This window comes from Anarhichas minor, unplaced genomic scaffold (assembly GCF_050575085.1).
Source record: "Anarhichas minor isolate MPS153535 unplaced genomic scaffold, ASM5057508v1 ptg000038l, whole genome shotgun sequence".
NCBI classification, from domain to species: domain Eukaryota; kingdom Metazoa; phylum Chordata; class Actinopteri; order Perciformes; family Anarhichadidae; genus Anarhichas; species Anarhichas minor.
Genome location: NW_027466484.1, coordinates 1,240,001 through 1,265,253, shown reverse-complemented (window position 1 = coordinate 1,265,253; position 25,253 = coordinate 1,240,001). Strand labels below are relative to the sequence as shown.

The 25,253-nt window shown below is 38.9% G+C and overlaps 1 protein-coding gene across 25 annotated transcripts in view; it reads left to right on the top strand.

Annotated features, from left to right (window-relative positions):
* Nucleotides 1-25,253, top strand: part of mark3a (MAP/microtubule affinity-regulating kinase 3a) — a 37,407-nt gene that overhangs the window by 4,530 nt on the left and 7,624 nt on the right. For 8 of the 25 annotated variants that reach the window (XM_076107289.1, XM_076107287.1, XM_076107288.1 and 5 more), the window contains exons 3-16: nt 315-368; nt 5,326-5,374; nt 7,395-7,460; nt 9,584-9,654; nt 10,411-10,467; nt 12,431-12,667; nt 12,997-13,137; nt 18,130-18,229; nt 20,055-20,167; nt 20,423-20,570; nt 21,106-21,323; nt 21,521-21,624; nt 22,126-22,284; nt 23,682-23,954. In XM_076107289.1, coding sequence (XP_075963404.1) covers nt 315-368; nt 5,326-5,374; nt 7,395-7,460; nt 9,584-9,654; nt 10,411-10,467; nt 12,431-12,667; nt 12,997-13,137; nt 18,130-18,229; nt 20,055-20,167; nt 20,423-20,570; nt 21,106-21,323; nt 21,521-21,624; nt 22,126-22,284; nt 23,682-23,954 — 1,790 coding nt within the window. Of the gene's footprint in view, nt 1-314; nt 369-4,593; nt 4,615-5,325; nt 5,375-5,732; nt 5,835-5,934; nt 5,974-7,394; nt 7,461-9,583; nt 9,655-10,410; nt 10,468-12,430; nt 12,668-12,996; nt 13,138-18,129; nt 18,230-20,054; nt 20,168-20,422; nt 20,571-21,105; nt 21,324-21,520; nt 21,625-22,125; nt 22,285-23,681; nt 23,955-25,051; nt 25,209-25,253 lie in introns of those variants that run through there. The other 17 variants (XM_076107302.1, XM_076107296.1, XM_076107298.1 and 14 more) reach the window with 9 other exon arrangements.

Below are 25,253 nucleotides of genomic sequence, written 5' to 3'. Positions count from 1 at the left end.
ACGTTTAAGAACTTTGTCTCAAAAGTGAACAAAATGATTTTCAAGAAACAAACTTTAAAAGTATTAAAATGTGTTCTTCATCCATGAGCAGAAAGAGAAATCTTCTTCTTAACACAGCGTTCACATTTTAACCAAACGATCTCCTCTTTAATGTGGAGGAAGTCTGAACTCTTATTGCTCTGATTGTCTTTAAAAGATGAGTTCAGTCTCTCTGCTGCTCTTGATTGCTCTTCCTCTTCCTCTTCCTCACACTCCTCTGCTGTTCCGTCTTATTTAACTCCTCGTTGTGTGTTCTTGTGTTTTTCTCTCCACAGGTGGCGATTAAGATAATAGACAAGACGCAGCTGAACCCAAACAGCCTTCAGAAGGTAATCCCCCCCCCCCCCCCCCCACTCTCACGCTGAGGCACAACTAGTTTATAAATTCATGAAGCACAACAGATTGGGTATTAATTGTGTAAATGGGAAGCAGTGCATGCTGGGACTGAGCATGTGTTAAGAGCTTTTATGATTTCAGTGGGAGGCCTCAGCTCATCATCGACTATTACAAGAAGTACTCTGCTCTTTTACTACAGTAAGAGTAGTAATACCACAGTGTACAAATACTCTGTTACAAGTAAAAGTCCTGCATTCAAAATCCTACTACACATCAAAATACACCAAAAGTACATTTCAGAGTATGTATGTATGTATGTATGTATGTATACCTTAAAGGTGTACTTGGGTTGATGTACTTGGAGTACTTTCCACTGCTGATATCTGTGTTTCATAGTTTCTGTTCAGGAAAACAAAGTAAATAAAACTTCAGGGTCTCTTTTAAAAAGAGGCTTTTTGTTTTTATGAAGGTTTATTGGCCTCATAGAGAAACTGAAAATGTCTACTTTTGTCCTTTTTCTTCACACTGTTTGGTTGTTCAATCAACCAAATCAGGAAGCGGGTTTTGGTTTTAAAATGCACATTTTCAGAGTCTGCAGCGTGAATTTCTCTTTTTTTTTTTTTTTTGTTGTTCTGAGAACGAGCCGATCATAACTCTGATTCTCTAGTTGTGTTCACTCATTAGCTCTGTGTGTCTGTGTGTGTCTGTGTGTGTGTCTGTGTGTGTGTGTGTGTGTGTGATGTGAACATTTTGTCTGTGTCTCTTGGTCTGGAAGTGGTTTTGTGGAAGTCGGAGCGATATTGACTCTGCAGCTCCGGAGTTTTTTTTATCTCATCAGGCAGGAGGGGGGAAGGGGTGGGGGGGGGGCAGAGCTTGGCAGCGATGGCTGCTGATGATGATGACGATGGTGGTGATGATGTGCTGATGTTCAGCCGCCGCTCGTCCCTCGTCCCTCCCAGCGATCGGCTGCTGGTTTTCCATCAGTTTTTCCAAAGCTCCATTGATCGGGTCCTTTGTGTCTCAGAGGCCCTTTGGCCCTTTTGGCTGTGACACCAGAAACACTGAGTCATGACGCTGCTGTCCATGCTCACACAAAGCGGGGGGGCTTTGTGTGAGTGGCCCTTGTTGTTTTTTTAGGTTCCTGTTTAAACGTCAAGGAATTTGTCAGGTTATTATTTTTCCTGCTGCTCAGCAGGGATTCAAATTTCCTTTAATGTTTATTTTAAGGAACTGGAACAGACTTGAAAAAAGAAATCACTTCTTAATCTATTCATTTGTAATGATTGACACTTTAAACGTTCCCGTTCCTGTCACATGTTTCTATTTATACACGTTCTGTTTTTCTTTCTTGGATATTCAGAGTTACAGGAAACACTGATATGGATCAGATTTGTGGATTATTTTAATTACATTGTATTAACTTCTCCATAATTTACCCTAAACTGTTATTCACGGAAGAAGGAACCGATATCTGCCACCTGATTGGCTGATCCTCGTCACATTGACAGCGATGGCTTTGAGCAGTGAGTGATGTTCGGTCTTTATTAACAGGATCTGCTTGCAGTGAAACACTGACTTGTTGGTATTTTCAGACTCGACTGAACGTCATCGTGGACCTCAGGTGTGTGTTTGAAACGCTGCATTCAGGTTCACACGGGTTTTGAGGAACTGGATGTGCTGTTTGTATTTCGCTCCTCTTCTGTATCGGCCAACCTGACCTCTTACGTAACGAAGAACTGGAGAGAGGCAGAAAGCGTCTCATCGTCTCTGAAGCTACATGTTTATTTTCAGCCTCTGTTAATAGTTTAGAGGCGCTGAGTCGACGTTCACATCTGTCACCCGGCTCCAAGCTAAACGCTCTCAGCTCCCACTCTTCTCCTTCTTCTTCTTCTCCTTCTTCCATTTTCGTTTTCTCCCTCCTCCTCCCTCTTCTTTCTCCTCCTCCTCCTCCTCTCTGTCCTGACTCAACCTGCTGACGTTCTTGCTGTCGTCTGGGGTCAGAGGTCAGCGTGTTGATTAAATGTAAACGTCTGCTGATGTTTTGCTTTTACTTTGTGTTCACAGAGCCGTTAAAAAAGCCGCAGACGTCGTTTAAAGCAACGTTTTAACACCTGGAGGCAGAGAACTTATGGCTTCATATTCAGACAAAAACAAAGACCGATGAGCCTTCGAGGCATTTTTAAAACTCATAACTTGCTAAAGTTCTGTTCATTTGAGGCCTCATGACTTCCTGAACTCGGTTAATTTGAACCAGTGTTTATTCCCTCAGGTGGATTTGTTTGTCCAGATGGGAACAATAACACTCGAGCTTTGGAGCGAACAAATAACTGAGAAGCAAGTTTCTCCTTTTTCAAAAAAGTAATTTTTAATGAAATAAACACCGGGGGTTGAATTACTGCAAGAACGTTGCTCTGACGTCCATCGTCGTTAGCTGATGTTGCTATAACCCGACACGGTGGGACTGAAGTTCAGCAGAAACGTGCATCCTGTTTATGAGCCTCGGATCAGTTCTAATGGAGGAAGATGACTGAAGGTGTGATGTCACTGGTGCTGAAGGAGCCTCGTATCGGTCACAGAGACGTGGTTGTGTAATCGGGACTTCTTCGTTGCATCACTGCGGTGGAATGACTGGATCTCGGTCGTGTTATGTGGTGAATCATCTGCTGTTTGTTTTTTCTCCACTAATTCCGTTTACTGCATCACATACCTGACAAAGTACTTCCATGTACTGTAGTATAGTATTAAACTGTTCAACATATCTGTCCGGTTCTCTAGTTATCAGAATAGATGCTCTTCCTTCCAGCTCAGATTTGTTCCTATTTTCAGTATAATGATCTCAGTCTGAGTGTAGTGACAGTGAGGAGCCCTCAGGCTCTCCTCCTCCTCTTCTTCCTCCTCCTCATCGTCAGACATGCCCTGGCTCAGTTTGTGAACATGGCTTCCAAACCGGTCGACTCGGTCCTGAAGGCCCCGCTGACTGGAGCTCATAATTTACCCCTCGGTTGTCTCTGAAGTGAGATTTATGATCTCCGTACCTCACTGCAGGATGTGGCCGTTCAACATGACTAGCGTCTTAAAAAATGATACTTATCTTTGAACACTTTTATTTTTGGTGCTTTCTAGACAGAAACGGAAGGATGGAGACTGATGACATCAACATTAGTAGAAACTAGAAAGAAAGTATTAATAATCTCATAAATATGTCTTTTCTTATTTTGTGAAAGAAAAAGCCTAAAGATCAAAATACGCAGTGATATGAAACAAAGAAAACAAGCAAATCCCTAATATGGAGAACATTTTTACATCACAATTGCGTAAACATTTTGACAAACATAAAAATAATTTATGAAGTTGGAACAACTGGCCAAATCATTTCTTTAAACTTAACTAATTGTTCCAACGCTGACGTAGCTTCACCATCAGTGTGTCGTCGTATGGTTCCATACATTCCTGTCTCTGTTTTGATTGTACTACATTTCCCAGAATGCTTTTAGTTGTTCAATGATGATAGTCATAGACTGTTTACAAGAAGTCGTTGTGACGTCGCCCGTTGGTTTGGCTGTTTAAAATGGAACCAAAGGGAACAGTTGGGTCTCAGAAGGATAAATGGGGAAACAATTAATTATCCGATTTAAAATGTTAAAAGTAAAAACTGACTGATTTAATAAATAATCTTGATGTTGAGCATTTGTTACGGCTTAAAGAAAGTGAGGATCTGTGTGATCGTCTGTTTTCTATCATTAATGGAACGGTTGGATTATTTTGAACGTTTTCTAGTCAAAATAAACGGTTTGAAGACGTCGATTCTTTGCTCTGATGTACATTTGCTTTAAAGGTTTTTTTTTAGTTTTCTGGCTGCAAAAGCCTCACGATTTGTTGGTCCGTAAGCAAACACTGGCTACTCCCGCCGCATGAAACATTGATGCCTTTTTATATTGTTATGGAAGGGAAGAGGGCTGGGTGTAGTTCACAGCCGATCAATGATACATAGAACTCACTTCTTTCTTTTGTGCCCTCGTACGGCGGAAGACTTAAAAGGCACTTTTGGCCGTTACAGATCAGCTGTTGTGGTCACTGGATGTGGAGGAGAGCGTGTGTCCACCGACTGTCCTGTTGTTAGCGATGGAGACGTGGCGCTGCCTCCACCTCTCTGCGGGGACTCCCGGTGCCGTGGGTTTCAGTGGTGATGAAATTATCACATTTCCTCAACTAACGTGCTGATGTTGCTGCAGCACAAAGGTGTGTGTCCGTGTGTGTGTGTGTCCGTGTGTGTCCTCATCACCAGCAATGTGACACAAATATCAGACGCTCGGCGGAGGAGACGGTGAACTGACATTTAAAACATGTACGATGTGAACACCCTTTAACATTTAAATTATACATTCGTTATTGCTTTGTGACGTGGGAATGCCACTTAGTAAGTAAGTGTGTACTGCTGTTGAGTTAATGGACCTGAAAGTACAGTTAAGTAAGAGACTGCGGTATAATGACTTTGTAAAGTATTCGTTTGAAGATGTATTTCCCTAGTTTTCCGGTACTTGTTTCTCTGCAGTACTATCAGGGCTCGTTGGGAGGACGGTAGTAAACGTCTTTGGGACGCAGTAAACTCACTATCGACGCGTCACAATCTTATTTCTTCCTACAAGTACTGGTTGAAATCAGCAGGACGAGAGCTAGTTAATGTTAGCCGTTAGCAGCCGGTGGGCGGTCTTGCTTGGTGCCATTGAGTGACATCATGATGTGTTCGGGCTCTAATCAGTAAAAATGAGCGTTGGGTGAAGGTAGATTCTATTGTTATGATGATATGTTCAAATGTAATCTTGTAAAATGTAGTCTCTGCTGAGAAACTTTAATATATATTTGTCTGTGCTGTCCTGAGATCACCAAATCAAAATATCCCTTTTAATAACAACAAAACTGTAAACATTTATTTTCTCTTTTTCGTTGCAGCTCTTCAGAGAAGTTAGAATAATGAAGATTTTGAATCATCCTAATATAGGTAAGTGGGTCTCACACACTCAAACACTTTAATATGATTAAATATGAATGTGTGGTGTATCTGTTTATCAAGTGACCGTACAGGTCGGTGTTTGCGCTCTGCTCGAGGGCTCTCTAACCTTTGACCTTTCTGTCACATGATCCTCCTGCAGCACAGCCTGTATTTCATCAGCTTGTTTTTACTTGCTGATTCAGCTTTTTAGTTCCTGTAGGTTGTGTAAGAGCACTAGGACCCCGAGTTTGTCTTCTAGACTAACCAGACGAGACTTAAACTGGAGGATTGTTGTGAGATTAGAAAGGAAGCCGTTTTATGAGCAGAACAATCTTTGGCATCAAACATCCAGCTGCGAGAGGAAATGCCAACGAACACCAAACCACTGCAGCGACAAGAAGCCAACCTCGTCACAACCACAGCATGAGCTGGAGCAGAGAGGAGACACGGCCTCATGCTGCAGCTCCAGGTTATTGTTTTCATGAGCAGGAAAATTCATTAAACGTCGTAATTTTCTAAGACAACTTAAGGAATATATTTAGGTTTTTAATACGATTTTTCTTTTTCAGAAAGGGAGCAAAAAATAGTTTTTCAAAGGAAATATTAAAGTAAGTAATAGACGTCCATGGTTTGATTATTGCTGTTAGAATTAGAAGAGATGGCTCCAGGCTCTTCTTTAGACAGTCGCCATCTTATATAAATAAATACCCACAATGCATTTACAAGCACACGGGACTCAGAACTATCAGTCCAAACGTATAAAAGAAATACAGTATGTATGTATGTATGTATGTATGTATGTATGTATGTATGTATAAATATATAAGAAAGTACCCCAAATAGTTTGTTTGTAACCGTCTATCTATTATTATGAATAGGCAAAATAAAACCAAGTACGGGAGCAATTTTTTGGGTTAAGTGTCTTGCTCAAGGACATGCGACTAGCAGAGCCGGGGATTGAACCGCCAACCCTCTGATTGAAAGACAGCCCTGCTATCCACTTAGCCACAGTGGCCCTCAACTTCACTGTCGGATGTCCAATAAAAGCAGAAAAGCCAAAAAAAAAGAGTTTTAACAAAAAAGATAAATACAAAGTACTGTGGGCGGGGTTTAAATATTGCAAAAGCTTGTTAGTAAAAGTTGTAATGAAGAAAAGCAGCAAATCTTCACATTCAAGAAGCTGGATTCATCAAATATCCTTAAAATAACTTCAATGATTCATTTATTTTCCAGATAGTTGCAGATTTCTTTTTCTGTCAAGCAACTAATTGATTCAGCTTTAGTGATGTTCATAAGGACCGACGCTCCTTCTCTTGTTCATGAACTCATTTAAACAGTACACACACACACACACACACACACACACACACACACACCAGACAAGCCTGCCGTGGTGCGTTTTGGTTATAAGGAGGCGGGATTCCCCGCTAATTACCGTTGCCTTGCTTTCCCCGGCGCTGCATGGCTTCCTCTGCTGACATGTGATTATGATGACCCGGGTGACGGTGAACGCGCTGCATCTCTCCCTCACTGTCTTCCAGCCCACCTCGTCTATATTTAGCCCTTTTTTTATACCTCCGAGCCGAACTCACTGCGGCTTTTGGACCGCGCAGTAAATATTGAGTGCTGCTAAGATCGGCTCGATGCTGCGCTTACGTGGTCACGACACACACGCGCACACACACACACACACAGATCAATCAATTACAAGTAACTCATCCCTTGTGCAATATGCAACTTCTTTACTGTTTGTTTTATGGATATTGTTATTGCTGCATATGTTTTGTTATTATATTTATTGTATTCTTTCATGGAGCTTCCCAGTGAAAACATCTCGCATCAAAGTACTTATACAACCCGATTAACAATTAACATCTTGAATGTTGAGCACACACACACAGTGAGATCCACGTGACTTCACTGGAAAATGTTTTGTCATTTGTGTCCATGAATTATAACCACCTCTGTCTGATCTCCTCCATCTTTTAACATAATTTAATTTATAATGTCCTCTCTCTCCCTCCTTTAGTCAAGCTCTTTGAAGTGATTGAGACGGAGAGGACGCTCTACCTGGTGATGGAGTACGCCAGCGGAGGTGAGACAGAAATAAAACTAATGTGTGGAACCCGTCTGACTGAGACACCTTGGAGGAAAACACATTTTAGAAATGAATAAAACCCTCACAAAGGAAGCGGCCGTCCTCGCACTGAAGAATCGACGTGAAACAAGTGATTGTGTTGAAAACGAACATCACTACAGCAGATGTAGTCGGTAGAAACCTGTGTGCTGCTCCCAGCGACCCAAGTATGATTTATTAACACCAAAATGTGACGCGTGCGTTAATAATTTAAACACACTGAGCTGCATATAGTCTGCAGACCTCGACCTGAAGAAAACACAAATCTGAGTGAGGTGACTTTGTACCGTCGATATTATTTAAAGTAAAGTCCATAACATGAAGCAACATATCGTCATCTACACTTCAAAATAGAGATTAAAGCTTTATTTTACAGGTCCATTGTTTCCTAATTATTTTCTAGAACCTTTACTTGAGATGACAGAAATTTCTGGGGCTTTTATTGTGAAGTTTTTATCGGAAATTAAAAGTGTTAATCCAACTTTTTTGTACAGCCGCATCTTTGACCACAAAATATATCCGGAAGGATAAGGAAATTAGCATCTCGAGTGACTTTGTGTTGCAGCAACTGAAGAAGAATGAGGAGGGATGCTCATTAAATGTAAAACGTAAGAAAAACATTTCCAGGAAAAGCTTCCATGATGAACGGACAGGAAGTGGCATCTCATCGTTGCGTCATTGGATCTTTTAAAGCTTCGCATCCTAAAAAAACCCAAAAAGAGCATCTTTCCACCGGACGTTCTCTTGTGAAAGCTTCTTAATTCTCATTGAATGCAGCGTCACACAGAACGGCTAAAAGCCAAATCTCGCCATTGATTCCTTGGAAAGGTCCCGTTGAGGCGACAAAGACGTGCTCGCCGAGGAGCAAATCACATTACCGCTGAGACGGGAGCTCTGGTCTTCGATCTTCAATGAAACAAATCTAATATTTCTCTGTTCGGCTTTGCTTCTCTGGAAGTCGAGCAGAATCTCAAGGCGACCTCTCCAGCATGTGATCCGGGACTGCGTGGATCTCTCCGGGAATAATGAAAATACAAACTCACCAGATGTTCGGGAGTGTTCTTGCCGACCTTTAAGCTGCAGGCGATAAGGACCGTCACTGTTAGCATGCTGATGTTAGCATTCAGCTCTAAAGAGGCCCGTTCTTCATGTTTTTAACTTCTCTGAACACATTTTTAAGAGCAGATGTTTGACTGAAACATGTTGGTAGTATGTGGTACAGGATCAGAGGCTAATTGCATTCAAACAAGAGCAACTCAGGTGGGCAATGTGGCTCAAGAAGTTGCCTCCGCATTATTGAGTTATTTAAGAATGTCATGCTGCCAGAAAATGTGTTAAGCATATTTCTATCTTCCTGTTTCACACGCGTACATGATCCAGATTTCTCCACCGGCACGTGTTTCTGTGTTCCTGCTTTGTTCCCTAATCTCGTCCCCATGTACAGCACACGCTGTGCCCTTTAGCTCTGACATGCAAAGTGTTAGCTGCCACACTCTGTAGCGGCTGAGTCACAGAGCAGCCGTGGATTGTTGCTTCTCTGGAGCTGTGAAGTACAGAAACGAACACTGACCGCCTCTGCAGGTCAGCTGCAAGAGAGTGGGAGTGTTTCAAGAAAAGTGAGGTGCTTTTTCGTTGCTTGTTTTGTTTAGTTTCTGTTTTCTCCTCGGTGTGGACACACGCACGCGCGCGCGGGCACACACACACAAGCATCGACGCCAGCCACTCGAGTTTAATTAGCACACGAGCGTTAAGCGTGGTCACGTTTTGGCTGGAAGTGTGCAGAAGTGTGGGCCGAGGGAAGGGTCTGCTCGGCAGCAGCTCTGTGCCTCCGGGAGAGGCTCGGCGTGGAGGAAGCGGCGCCTCTCCTCTCCTCAATATGGTCAACAAACGCCCTCCAAACATACACATGGGTGGCGGTGCAGGCCAGCTGCTCCAGAAAAAAGTTATCTGGGAATTCGCAAAAAGTTGTGACTCGCTTTGTTGTTTCTATCTTGTTTTTTTTCCTCTTAGTCTCATTCAGTGCTCTCTTTGTCATCCTCTAATTCTCTCTCTCGCTCTCGCTCTCTCTCGTTTTTGTGCAGGAGAGGTGTTCGACTACCTGGTTGCACATGGACGAATGAAGGAAAAAGAGGCCAGGTCTAAATTTAGACAGGTACCCAGCTTTCTCCCCCTGCAGTGTTCTGGTTTCACACCTCTGCTCCCGCCTCCCCCTCAGACAGACGTCCTCTGTCTTAAAGAGCGATGACGGACGTCCAGACCCGCCCCTTCCCCCATCACTCATCGGTATTTTGTGTTAAAAGGAGGGTTTGGTTAGAGACAGTAAAGGAATGCTTCACTCCTGAAATGAACATTTGTAAATCAGTTCCTCACCGTAGGTCACATTGAAGGAAACTGAGGAAATTCTTGATTAATTGAAGCAAATGAAAGCTGCGTTTTACAAAACTGTATCAAAACATCAACTCTTACGGTATAATCCAAGTGTCATTCATCACAAACCTCAGTAAACATGGGTTTATGGTCTCAGTCTCTAGTTTCAAGTCTTCTTCAATACAGCATGAAGTCCATTTAGTAAATTATGGTCCATTTAGAGTCAAACAGACTATAAAGCAGGGTATGCTTTAGGGCGGGGCTACACATGTACTTTGCTCCACCCTCTACTAAATACGCCGTTTTCTTTTTTTAATGACGCCTCACAGCTGGTCCCTAGTCTGAGAGAGATAAATGTGCTGCAAAGGAAACCTGTTGTCTCACCCCCTGGTGTCTTCAGCCCCACCTGTGTTATGTTTGATCTTTCCTGTCTGTCGACCACATCTCCTCCTCCTCCTCCTTCCACCACATCCTTTATCACAGCCTGAGAACAGAGCAGACGTCTAACTAAACCCTCGCCTGTCTCTGTTTCTTCCGACAGATCGTATCGGCGGTGCAGTACTGCCACCAGAAGCACATCGTTCACAGAGACCTCAAGGTGAGTTCAGAGAAGAAGACTATCAACTGATGCAATGCGGCCACACGACGGGTTGATCAACAGAGCAACGTGTGGGGCAATTATCAGAAGCAACATCACCGTGTTCTCTGGAGTTCAAACATAACCTCGTTATAGAGCTCAAACAGAACTAGGTTATTAAGGGTTAAATATGTATCTCCAATGATTTTTATATTGAAAATACATACGTTTAAATACAGTTATTAAAATATTATAACAAAGACATGAACCGAAACAGGACTTCATATCAAAAATATCCAAAATGAACAATTTAGATATTTCAGCCCTTTTGGAAATTGTGATTTTCTGATATTTTTTTTGGACTGTTGACTGAGAAATTAACTTATTATATTTATCCTCTTTGTCTCTTACGGGTCAGGGTTCCACGTTTGTTTTTCTGCTGATGTATCAGTTGAGCTTTGAACATCACAGTTTAGTCATATCTCAGGAGTTTGCTGCTTTGTGTCGGATGTTTTCTGCACTTTTTTTAATTCCCTTTCTGAGCTGCAGAGAACTTCATATTTAAGACGACGATTTGCATTCTGGAGCTAAAAAAGAACACGTTTTCAGTCGTATTGGTGTTTATCAGTAATCCTGTGAAGAGTTTAAATGTGGGAAGCGTCTCCACCTTGTGTGGCTCATTAGCTGTGACTCACGTCGGATGGAAAGGTCACTGATCTGACGTTGCGTGTTTAATGACCCCCATATTCCCTCTGACGGCTCTCGACACAGAAACGCCACATACGCCGCTAACCAGGCTCCACTTTGCCCTTTTTCTGACTTCATCCTCTCAGCTGAACAACCAGTTTATTATTAATATTCATATTTTTAAACGCATCACTGAGGTTTTATTTTTAATGGTCGGCCACGTTACAAAAAGTTGTTTACCCCTCATGGTTCAGTCCTCGAGCTCAGTGGAAGTTCTTCTTCTTCTTCTTCAGCTTCCTAATTAGTCTCTGGCCTCCAGCTGTGTGTGAGCAGATGTTTTGGACACACAAAGGAGACGTGAACTGCTTTCTGTTAGATCGGACTATATCAAACAGAACAAGTGCTCTTTAGAGCATAAATGATGAATCAATTTGTCAGACTACAGTTTCAAAACACACCCCAAAACATATTAAAGCTTTTTAAAATGTGAACATTTTCTCTTTTGTTAATTAACGTAAATCAAATGTCTGTTGGTCGGAGAATTTGAAGACGTCACTTTGAACGTTTTTGTTTTCTGGTATTTTATATTCTAAACGGCATAATAAATGTTTCATACATTTGAGAAACCGACTCTTTCATGTCTTGCTGTTGGTTAGATGAGAAGATTTAAACCGTTTTCATGTCTGTACAATAAATCTAAAACTACAGCCGGTTAGCTTAGCTTAGCATAAAGACTTAAAGCAAAGGGAAATTGCTAGCCGTTTGTGTAATCCGTTCAAAAATCAAAATTTATTCAAACTATTCCTGAAATCAATTAATTCAAAAGAGTAAATTATGAATTAAAAAATATTTAAAATACATGTGAAAATCAAATAAACTTTCTGTTAGTTAGTAGCCATGCTCTGACTTTTAGTTTAAAATAGTAACTTATTCTTATTTCTTTATCATTTTATTAATACATAAAAACATAATAGCACACAAACAGTTTCTACAGAGATCAATGAAAATAATAAGGAACAAAACAAAGTAAACAAAATAAATGTGGACGTGCAAAATTAGCTACAAACACAGTAATCCGAAATAATATTTTATTAGTGTAAAATTAAAGGTGTGTTGATTTCAGACAGCTACTTTTCAGGTGAGGTAATATTTTAATGATCTTCATTAACGTTTGTCACTGTTCCATCTCATCAGGTTAACGGTTAATCTCCAGTTTGACTGAATTAATAAAACTTAAAAGTAAAACAGGTGAACTGTTGGTAAAAAAGATCACAACCCTTCTCGTCTCTGTACTCAGGCGGAGAACTTGCTCCTCGACGCAGACATGAACATCAAGATCGCAGATTTCGGCTTCAGCAACGAGTTCACGATGGGCAACAAGCTGGACACGTTCTGCGGTTCTCCGCCGTACGCCGCGCCGGAGCTTTTCCAGGGGAAGAAGTACGACGGGCCCGAGGTGGACGTCTGGAGTCTGGGGGTCATCCTGTACACGCTGGTCAGCGGCTCGCTGCCGTTCGACGGGCAGAACCTCAAGGTAGGACCGCGAGGAGGGACTACGGTTATGATCCAGTGTTCCTTAAACATCTGAGTCAGGAACAGGCCTCTTACCAAGCTGGTTGGTTTTGGTGCAAAACGGCACAAAACAACAACGTCTTTATAACTGAAGTGTTAATCTGTGGAATGATGTCTGAAAGTCTCTCTTAGATTTGAGCTAATGTAGACATTACCAGGCTACTATCTGCACTGTGCACTCATGAAGCCTTGTATTAATTTCTTCAGATGCTCATTAATGAAATGTGACACGTTGCATGTTTGTTTTTCCCACTAACGTCTCGGTTGTTGTTGTCTCCGTCCTCCCTGCAGGAGCTGCGTGAGCGCGTTCTCAGAGGGAAGTACCGCATCCCGTTCTACATGTCCACGGACTGCGAGAACCTCCTCAAACGCTTCCTGGTGCTCAACCCGTCCAAGCGGGGGACTCTCGAGGTGAGGGAGGACGCAGAAAATGTAAATATACCTCTCAATTCTTATCTCACCCCCTCCTGCACCATCGGAGAATGTCATCTATCCTCCACCTCTCCAACAACCCCCCCTCCTCCTCCTGCATCATCTCCTCTGACGCCCACGCTGTCCTGTTTTTTTTTTTTTTTTTTTTTTTTTTTTTTTTTCTCTCTCCCGACCCACTCTCTCCTCCTTCTTTCTGATGTTGTAACCATGAATAATGCATCGCCATTCTTGTGTTCGTACCAAAATTGTCTTTTTGTTCACTTCCCTGCCTTCATCCGTGAGTCGATGGTACCTCACAGCGCTCAGGGCGGCGCATGAAACCAGCTCAGTCGAGTCAGACGACAGTAAAGTTAAAATGATAAACCTCAAAATAAAGGAGGTTTATTCACCACCGAGACCAGTGTGTAGACTCTGTAGACGAATGGCCGAATAATCTCTGGTCAGATTCCAGCTGTAAGATCTTCGTCAGAGGTGAAAGTACATTTACTCGAGTACTGTACCGAAGTACAATAATGAGGTACTTGTACCTTACTTGAGTCTCTCCTTCTCAAACAACTTTCTTCTTCGACAGCTTTCGTTACAAATTCAGATTTTTGCTCAGAAAACCTAAAACAGTTTGACTATAAGAGCAACTTAGTGTGAAGATGTGCTGCTGACGATGTCTAATCTAGATAGTGTTGTTGTATTAATGTTGAGGATTGGACTACACAAACATTGTGACGGTGTCACTTTGAGTAACTGTGATGCAGTTTCTCACTATTTATTACAATGTGAATGGAGTTTTATATTTAACACTTTTGGTCTTTGTGGCCCGTTACTACAAGTTTGGACCTCTTGATAAAGTTAATCACATTGAACATAATTATATAATTCATAACCTGATAATAGTAGACGTATTTAGAAGTGTTTGTTTCAGAGCTGAGATTAAAACAGTGGTGTTTGATGTCGGAGGCAGGAAGGACGGTGAGATGTGTCAGAGCTGCGATCACGTTGTCAGAAAGGTGTTAATGAGATTCTCTGTAGCTGTAAACGTGTGGTCCTGTCTGACACCCGGCAGTTCAGCATTAACAGATAAAACCTTTATTTTTGGCACCTGAGCGGGTTTAAAACCACTCGTGTGTTTCTGTTTGAAATGGACCTTTTGACGAGAGCGGTTCCATCTTGTCGGTGAATTAAACTCCGTGTTGTTTGCCTCAGATATCGCTCGATGCCCTGGATTATGGGAGAAAGCCGTGGTTACATCAGAGCCTGACCGGCGATAATTAGTTTAAAACCCCCCCGAGAGCTATTGATCAGCTGCAAATGAAACATAAAGGGGCAAACAGATGAGATGCAGCACAGAGCAATATGGACGTTATTGTGGAATCTGTTTAATGGAGATACAACTCTTTAAAGAGCTGAAGGTAAAAATGTACTTCACCAAACTGAAAGCACACCAAAATACAAATGAATCACACTTGTGCTTTTGCTATATTTTCAATTTCCAGCAAACCGTCTGGAACAAATTTAAAGCAATTAAAAACACCTCGTCACTCAGAAGTTGCTTCGTAATTACGTTAAATATTGAATTTATTGTAAAACTATATTAGTAGACATTAATTAGGTATTTTTACTGCCAATGATTTTAAATCTATGCAATAAAGCTGTTAATATAGTAGCAATAATACAGATTAACAATTGATAGCTTAAATGCAATAAAGTGATGAATAAAATAATATTTAAACCATTCTTAATCCAAATCCTGTTCTATATATATATATATATATATATATATATATATATATATATATATATATATATATATATATATATATATATATATATATATATATATATATATATATATATATATATATATATATATATATATATAGCTATATAGCTATATAGCTATATAGCTATATAGCTATATAGCTATATAGCTATATATATAGCTATATATATATATAGCTATATATATATATAGCTATATAGCTATATAGCTATATAGCTATATAGCTATATATATAGCTATATATATAGCTATATAGCTATATAGCTATATATATAGCTATATAGCTATATAGCTATATATATAGCTATATAGCTATATAGCTATATAGCTATATAGCTATATATATAGCTATATAGCTATATAGCTATATATATAGCTATATAGCTATATATATAGCTATATAGCTATATAGCTATATATATAGCTATATAGCTATATAGCTATATATATAGCTATATAGCTATATATATAGCTATATATATAGCTATATAGCTATATATATAGCTATATAGCTATATAGCTATATAGCTATATAGCTATATAGCTATATAGCTATATATATAGCTATATATATAGCTATATATATAGCTATATAGCTATATAGCTATATATATAGCTATATAGCTATATAGCTATATAGCTATATAGCTATATAGCTATATAGCTATATAGCTATATATATAGCTATATAGCTATATAGCTATATAGCTATATATATAGCTATATAGCTATATAGCTATATATATAGCTATATAGCTATATAGCTATATAGCTATATAGATATATATAGCTATATATATATATATATATATAGCTATATAGCTATATAGCTATATAGCTATATATATAGCTATATATATATAGCTATATAGCTATATAGCTATATATATATAGCTATATAGCTATATATATATAGCTATATAGCTATATAGCTATATAGCTATATATATAGCTATATAGCTATATATATATAGCTATATAGCTATATATATAGCTATATAGCTATATATATAGCTATATAGCTATATAGCTATATAGCTATATATATAGCTATATAGCTATATAGCTATATATATAGCTATATAGCTATAATATATATATATATATATATATATATATATAGCTATATAGCTATATATATATATATATATAGCTATATATAGCTATATATATATATAGCTATATATATAGCTATATATAGCTATATATATATATAGCTATATATATAGCTATATATAGCTATATATAGCTATATATATATATAGCTATATATATAGCTATATATAGCTATAGCTATATATATATATAGCTATATATATATATATATATATATATAGCTATATAGCTATATATATAGCTATATATATATATATATAGCTATATATATATATAGCTATATATATATATAGCTATATATATATAGCTATATATATATATAGCTATATATATATATAGCTATATATATATATATATATAGCTATATATATATATAGCTATAGCTATATATATATATAGCTATATATATATATATATATATATATAGCTATATATATATATATAGCTATATATATATATATATAGCTATATATATATATATAGCTATATATATATATATATAGCTATATATATATATAGCTATATATATAGCTATATATATATAGCTATATATATAGCTATATATAGCTATATATATAGCTATATATAGCTATATATATATATATATATATATATATATATATATATATATAGCTATATAGCTATATAGCTATATAGCTATATAGCTATATAGCTATATAGCTATATAGCTATAGATATATAGCTATAGATATATAGCTATATAGCTATATAGCTATATAGCTATATAGCTATATAGCTATAGCTATATAGCTATAGATATATAGCTATATAGCTATATAGCTATATAGCTATATAGCTATAGATATATAGCTATAGATATATAGCTATATAGCTATATAGCTATAGATATATATAGATATATATAGATATATATATAGATATATATATATATAGCTATATAGCTATAGATATATATATAGCTATAGATATATATAGATATATATAGATATATATATAGATATATATATATATAGCTATATAGCTATAGATATATATATAGCTATATATATAGCTATATATATATAGCTATATATATATAGCTATATATATATAGCTATATAGCTATAGCTATATAGCTATAGCTATATATATATATAGCTATATATATAGCTATATATATAGCTATATCTATAGCTATAGCTATATAGCTATATCTATAGCTATATATATAGCTATATATATATAGCTATATATATAGCTATAGCTATATAGCTATAGCTATATATATATCTATATATATATAGCTATAGCTATATATATATCTATATATCTATATATATATAGCTATAGCTATATATATATATAGCTATATATATATAGCTATAGCTATATATATATATATATATATATATATTTAGCTATTTAAATATATATATTTATATATATATATATATTTAAATATATATATTTATATATATATATATATATATATATATAGCTATATATATATATATATATATATATATATATTTAAATATATATATATATATATATATATATATATTTAAATATATATATATATATATATATATATATATTTAAATATATATATATATATATTTAAATATATATATATATATATATATATATATATTTAAATATATATTTAAATATATATATATATTTAAATATATATATATATATATATATATTTAAATATATATATATATATATTTATATATATATATATATATATATTTAAATATATATATATATATATTTATATATATATATATATATATATTTATATATATATATATATTTTGCTATATATTTAAATATATATTGCTATATATTTAAATATATATTAATATTTATATATATATATTTATATAAATATATATATATATATTTAAATATATATTAATATTTATATATATATATTTATATAAATATATATATATATATATATATTTAAATATATATTAATATTTATATATATATATATATTTAAATATATATTAATATTTATATATATATATATATTTAAATATATATTAATATTTATATATATATATATTAATATTAATATGTAAGTCCAGCATCAGTCGGGTTCTAACTGGTTGACTTTGCTTTTGCAGCAAATCATGAAGGATCGATGGATCAATGCAGGATTTGAAGAGGACGAGCTGAAGCCTTACACTGAACCAGAGCTGGACATCACGGATCAGAAGAGGATCGGTAAACAGAGCGAAGCCCTGTTGTGGTGTTCTAGAACGTCTCCTTTCCTGTTTGTTACAGAAACAGTCTGTGTCTTTGGAGGAAACGCGTGAGGCGTTTAAACGTTAACGGGGTCACACAAAAACACAAAGCTGCCCTCATTATTTCAGCTCTGCAGAGCTGTAAAAGAAAAGATGAAACGTGATGATGAATAAATAAACAGGAGCAGAGAGGAGGGGGGGGGGGAGAGAGAGGGTCTTACGTAAAAGCTTTTGGTTGGCCATGTGTCAGCCAGGACAAACAGAGAATCTGAGGAAGAGACGTCTTAATGTTCGCGAGGATTCCCTGATCTCTGAATTATGCATTTAAATCTTTTCCCAAATAAAACGACATATTTTAGTCTCTCAGCTATATTCTTTAAACTGTCGAGACGTGAAAAAAATCTGCAAATTCATCTTGTTACGTAAATGTTGGCAGTTTTACACGACGCATGTTAAATGTTCGAGTAATACATTTATTAATCGATTATCAACTCACACAAAAAGGCAGTAAAAGAGGAGGTAACTGTGAACGAGGTAATATTTAAGCCGTTGAGGTTTGAGCTGATACAAGTTGTCAGTTAATCAATCGAGGAAATGTACCGGCAGCTGTTGTATTTACTAAATGTTCCAATCAATCAAAGGTGGATCATTGCTTCGTTATTTCTTCTGTGATGTAAATAGGCATTTTATTTGACATTTTTCGGACCGAATGATTAAATCATCGGCAGATTAATGGATAAAGAAAATAATAATTTAGTTGAGTTTCTTCTTCTCATGTGAGCTCAGTCTGTAAAAATTATATTAAGAAAAGAACAATCACACTGCTTTACCAATTTCCAGCAAAACGTCTTGAACATCACTTTGTGCAGAATTTGCTTCTTAATTACGCGAAATAGTGAAACTTGTGCGACATTAATTAAGTCTTTTAACTGCTGAATAAGTTTTAAAAGGACGTCCCTGAAGCCGTTGGTGAGGGAACAGAAAGCCCTCTTGATAACGTCGTTCTTTAACTCGAGAGGCATCAGCTGTGACCAACGTTTACGTAACCGTTCCCAAAAAAGCCTTTTCTTCACCAGATGGATGAAGAAAAGAGACGTCGTGTTTTCCACGTCGGACGCGCTGCTCAAAATGTGCAGCTTTTTTTAAACTTTGAATATCATTCAATGATCCTGAATATATATCTGTTATTATTTGCTTGGAAGACGTTCTGTGCACATTTTCTGAGGAGAAGCAGAAAGTGTTGAGGGGGAGCAGGAGGGAGAAAGTGAGAGAAGAGAGATGGATTTTACAATATCACAGATTCTGCTTGTTTCCTCTCTTCCCGCGCTGCAGCTCACAGATTTAACAAGTGTTACAAGGTATAGACAACAGAGACGGGTTGTTGTTTTTAGTTTACTTAAATGTGTCTCGTCTACCGGGGAGGATTACTCCACGTTGGTGCAGAAAGATTTAACTCCACCAAATTTAGAAGCTGTCAGTCAGTGAGGAAGCTGCAGAGGAGAGAATAATGGCATTAGCACGGCTTTCAGTGTGACGATCACAGCGCTGCCTGAGAGGCATTTCCTCCCAGACAGGCTGAGTCATTTTCATTTGTAGGTTGTTTTTGGTGTTTTGAAAACATTCAACTTATAGAATATTTGCTAAAAAAATTGCAGGAATGTGTTTTGTGCAGTTTAACACAGTTACTGCACACAACACAAGTTCAATTGCTTTGATAATGTATTTTAAAGATAATAGTTCTTCATTAAAATGATGGCTGTGATGTATTTATATGAGTTCTTGTTTGGCGTTTTGTCTGTGTGCAGATGTGATGGTCGGGATGGGCTACAACCTGGAGGAGATCCAGGAGTCTTTGGCCAAGATGAAGTATGACGAGATCACAGCCACCTACCTGCTGCTGGGCAGGAAGGCCTCCGAGGTACAAGCACCAACCCGGTTATTAGTACAATAGAACAAACCTGCTATCGGTACAATAGAACAAACCTGCTACCTGTACAATGGAACAAACCTGCTATCGGTACAATAGAACAAACCTGCTACCTGTACAATGGAACAAACCTGCTATCGGTACGGTATAATAAACCCTGGTGTCAGTAGAATAGACGCGGTGTCGGTACACTCATGTACATGTACTTTATGTTTTCTGACTGAAATCTGTCCGTCTGTCCTCCAGCTGGAGCCCAGCGAGTCGGCCTCCAGCAGCAACCTTTCTCTGGCCAAACCCAGACCCAACAGCGAGCTCAACGGCCAGTCGCCCTCCCACCTCAAAGTCCAGAGGAGCGTCTCCTCCAACCACAAACAGAGGCGCTACAGCGAACAAGGTGAGCAGGACACGGCGTTTTGTTTCCTCAGATGCATGAAGATGAAATAAAGGTTGTTTTCTGTCGGGAGCTCTTTGTCAGAGCTGATAAAAGCAGATCATTCAAACCGTCACATGGTGGAGGCACTTTAACCTTTAGCTCATTTGCACAGCTCGACGCCGTCCACTGTGATATAATGCTTCGTCCAGAACGTTCCTTTCTGTGAGATCTGCAGCTTAAACAGCTCCACTCACAAGCCTGTAAGCTCCAGCTCTAACAGTTATTCACCGAGCTTTTAAAGAAGAACACAGGTTTTAAATGTAACTTCTTGCTCATTGATGCAAACAGAAGGCATTAAACTATGAACAAAATCACTCTACATTATTTAACAACACCTTAATGTGCTGATGGTTCTCGGTCAGTTTGAGTCAGTGTCAGAATTTTTCAAATGTAGGTCGTCTCATTTAAGATGAAAACATTTATACTATAAATATTTTAGCCAGAGGTACAAACAGCATCTTTGAGTCACACATCTCTCGCTCCCCCCCCTCCCTAGTCGGTCAGAACCTCCCTCCGGGGATGTCTCATCCAAAGCGGAGTCAGACCACCACAGCGGAGAACAGCACCAAGGAGGAAGGTGGAGTCCAGCTGCGTAAACCCAGCACCCCGGGGAGCCGCGGGGCTCCGCCCGCCAGCCCCCTGCTGGGCAACGCCAACAACCCCAACAAGGCCGACATCCCCGACCGCAGGAAAGGAGCCACCACCGGGCCGAGCGTGAGTCACTTCACCGGCTCAAACGCAGCTCGGCTCACTGTCTCACTAGACGGCATCCTGTTGTTTATCAGGAAAACCTGAATCATCTCGAGCAGAACTGAAACACAAAAACAAGCATTTTATTCTTTTTTTTTTATTGAATGTATTAATTGGAACAGTAGAAACCAGTTTGTATGAACATGTGATTGTCTCCCCAGAATAACACGGCGTCGGCGGGAATGACCCGGAGGAACACGTATGTCTGCAGCGACAGAAACAACACGGACCGCCTCTCCGTCATCCCCAACGGGAAGGAGAACAGGTGAGAGGACATCCCCAAAACATGACGCGCTGACAGTACAGTGGACACAAAAAGCTCTTTTTAATGAGATTATTGAGCATTTTTGTGGAACGTGTTGTGGAAGCCAGTTCGTTCATTTATTTAGTCTTTATTTCACCAGCAGTCGGTGCTTTTCTTTTACCAGTTTTGTGGTCTAAATGCTGTTTCATAGCTTTTTTTCCTTCCCAACAAGAATGCAGAAGTCCTCGATACAAACACAGACGTACAGCTACTGAATCTAACGGCAGTCTGGTTGAACTCTAACAGCAACGTTTCACCATTTGAGGCCAGATTCTCTCATTTTATTGTTGAAGGAAAATCCCAAGAAGAACATTTCCTCTTTGTTTCATCCTTTTTTATTTTCCTTCTTTCTTGTGTTTACTTTCCTTTTTCTACTCATTTATTTATTATTTCATTTCTGCCTGTGTGTTTGTGGTTTCGGTCCGGGGATGGTACATTTTTTTCTCACTATGGCATGAGCAGCATGACTGAGATGGCTTGTGCCACTAGCCCCTCTTCTGGCTTTGCGGCCGCCGCGTTCGGTGCCTCGTCCAGTTCGGTGCGGGGCCCTCTGTACGTTCACCAGGCGGGCTGGGCCACGCTGCCCCACTCCTACTACGCTCTGGACTACTGCTCGCCCAAGTAAGACGACAGGGCCTCCGAAAACACCCCCCACCCACCCGTCTGTCTGTCTGCTCTCATGTCTGGCCCCTCGCTAACCCCACACATCCAGCCAGCTTCACACTCTTTAACCCGACTAAACCATGGACACCATTTCCTGCTGGGAGAAGAAAGAAAACGTGTTTTTTTTGTTTTTGTTTTTTTTTGGTCTTCAGTGTCTGAAATTGATGCTCATCGGTCCACCAGCAGGTAAAAGAGTTTGAAGAATGATTTAGCTTCAAACGGCGCTGAGCTTCTGTGATGAACTGTGATCAGAGCCGATGGATTCATTACATACTTCATCACATGCATGGCTCGTTATCGTCCCTACAAAACCCAAAACTGACCTGCTAAACACAGTAGCTCTTTTAAAACCAGTCGGTAAGAGTGTAGCCTCATTTTGACACGTCTTGGTCCCAAATGACTGCAGAAGACGTCTGAATCTAATTGTAGAAAGGAAAGAATCCGAATACAGAAGGAAATATTAAACAGAGTGCATGAAATCATCACAGGAAGCATCGCTGTAGCAGATGAACTTCAGCGATGTCACCAACAAAAACAAGTGATGTCACCTGAACGTGGTGGGCGTTGGTTTCAGACACTGATAAAATAAAAAAAGTTGAGTCACAAGAAGAGAAAAATATGAATCCTCGCACTTTGATGAACGAGCTCCTGAACTCTGTGTGTGAGAGATGATATTTTTCCTTCTGCCGGAGGAGACGATAACACAGCTCTGCTCCTGATCTCTCCTCTCCATCCTCTGCTGTGAACTCTGACCCCTGGTCTCCTCTGTCTGGATCTCCCCCCCCCCCCCCCCCCCCCCCAGCTGCCCCTCAGACCCATCGTCTCTTAGTTTGGACTCGATCACTTCTCCTCATGGTGCACGTCAGGAGCTTGATGCTCAGGGTGGAAAATGAACATCGTCTCGTTAAATCGTCTATGATTTGTTTTCAGGGGCCCACTCGGAAAACTAAATCCTTCTGTATGAAGGGGACCCTGGCTATGGGAGCAGAGGTTTGCAGCACCGAACGTCAATTGGAACGTCAATTTTTTTTAAATTAAATTTCCTACCCTGTTGACATCTAACCTGCAGGACTCATTCGCTTTAACATGGCGGCATTAGAAATCCACGTAGGAATAACAATCTGTCGGCCATTTTAAAAGATAAGGAGGAAAGTGTGATGTTACCGGTGAGTTTTTCCACTGCAGAGACCGTTTTACCTTCGCTGTAACCTCTGGTTTGTATGAGTTTGCTCCATCACACGTTTTTTACAATAATGAATAAGAGACAAAAACCAGTGAAGAACGCGTCTGCAGTGGAAAAACTTTGGTTCAAACTCTCGATCTTAACCGTCTCCACCCGTCTTCCTCCACCTCAGCAGCGTGGCGGCATCTCCCGGCGGCCAGAGGAACCCGGTGGCGTCGATCAACAGCATCGCCAACGCCACCACGCCCGACCGCCTGCGCTTCCCGCGCGGCACCGCCAGCCGCAGCACGTTCCACGGCGGCCAGCTGAGGGACCGTCGCACGGCCACCTACAACGGGCCGCCGGCCTCGCCGACGCTCTCCCACGACGCCACGCCGCTCTCTCAGACCCGCAGCCGTGGAACCAGCAACCTCTTCTCCAAACTCACCTCCAAGCTCACCCGCAGGTAAGCGAGGTAACGCCTCACGTTAGTGGCTTTAGTGATTCATGTGAAGTAGAAGGTGGACAGACTGTTTGATCTCCTCTGTCAGCTCAGTGCTCGTAGAGTTAGGATGATTAATTACTCCTCACTGTCCCGTACCATGTGATCTATTCTGTCCCGTACCATGTGATCTATTCTGTCCCGTACCATGTGATCTATTCTGTCCCGTACCATGTGATCTATTCTGTCCCGTACCATGTGATCTATCCTAAACTGTTTATCTGTCGCTGCCTGGACGCCCACCACAGAGAGCTGACAACCTCTTTTAATAGAGTCCTGGACCATAATGTGACCATTTAAATAATGTCTGCTGATCATTCTCTTCCATTATAGTTATGAAGAGATCTCTTTGTTCGTACTTTAGGACAATTAAGATATGAAATCACACCTCCAGTTAGTTTCCTTTGCTCTAAATGTGGAAACGGTTTTCACACACTTAAATAAATACATAAACTCTTGAGCCAAAATGAAACAAACGAGCCTCTCAAATGTGAGGTTTGGCTGCTTTTCTCAAGTTACAATGAACTGAATATGTTAACGTGTTGGATTGTTGGTTGGACAAAACATTTGAAGATTTAACTTCAGGGTTTATTCAGCTGAGGAAAGTAACTAAGTACATTTACTGAAGTACTTTACTCGAGGTACTTAACTTAAGTATTTCCAATTTTCTTCTGCTTACTACACTTCAGAGAGATTTATTGTACTTTTTACTACAATTGTCTTTTACTTAAATATTCATCAATATCATAATGTAAATCAATAATTTAAAATATAGTATTATAGATTAAACTACCCAGCAGTATATAAAGTGACTTCAAATAAACTCCATCGTTAAAGTGAACACATGAATGATCATAATTCAGTAATATGTTACATATAATTCTGCATAATGAGTAGTTTTACTTTTACTTGTAACAGAAGATTAGACGGACGTTTCGTTTACTTTCTGGCATATTAAATCCCAAATTTATTTAATGAAGAAAATAATCAGCAGACCTGCAAATATGAATGAATTGATTTAAAATATAAACGCATCACATTTATGTATTATGCATTTAAAGGCTCTTGAAGTGGCAGCCGGGCCAGCGACATCACTCCTGCAATGACTGACCTGAAATGAGGAACTTGAAATCATTTGATGATGAAATAAATCTTCTGCTTCACTGTTGATGATTCCAATCACCACGTTTCTGTTCACTCACCCCCCCCCCCCCCCCCCCTCCTCCTCCTCTCACTCCTTCACCATTCTCACTGTGTCTTTGT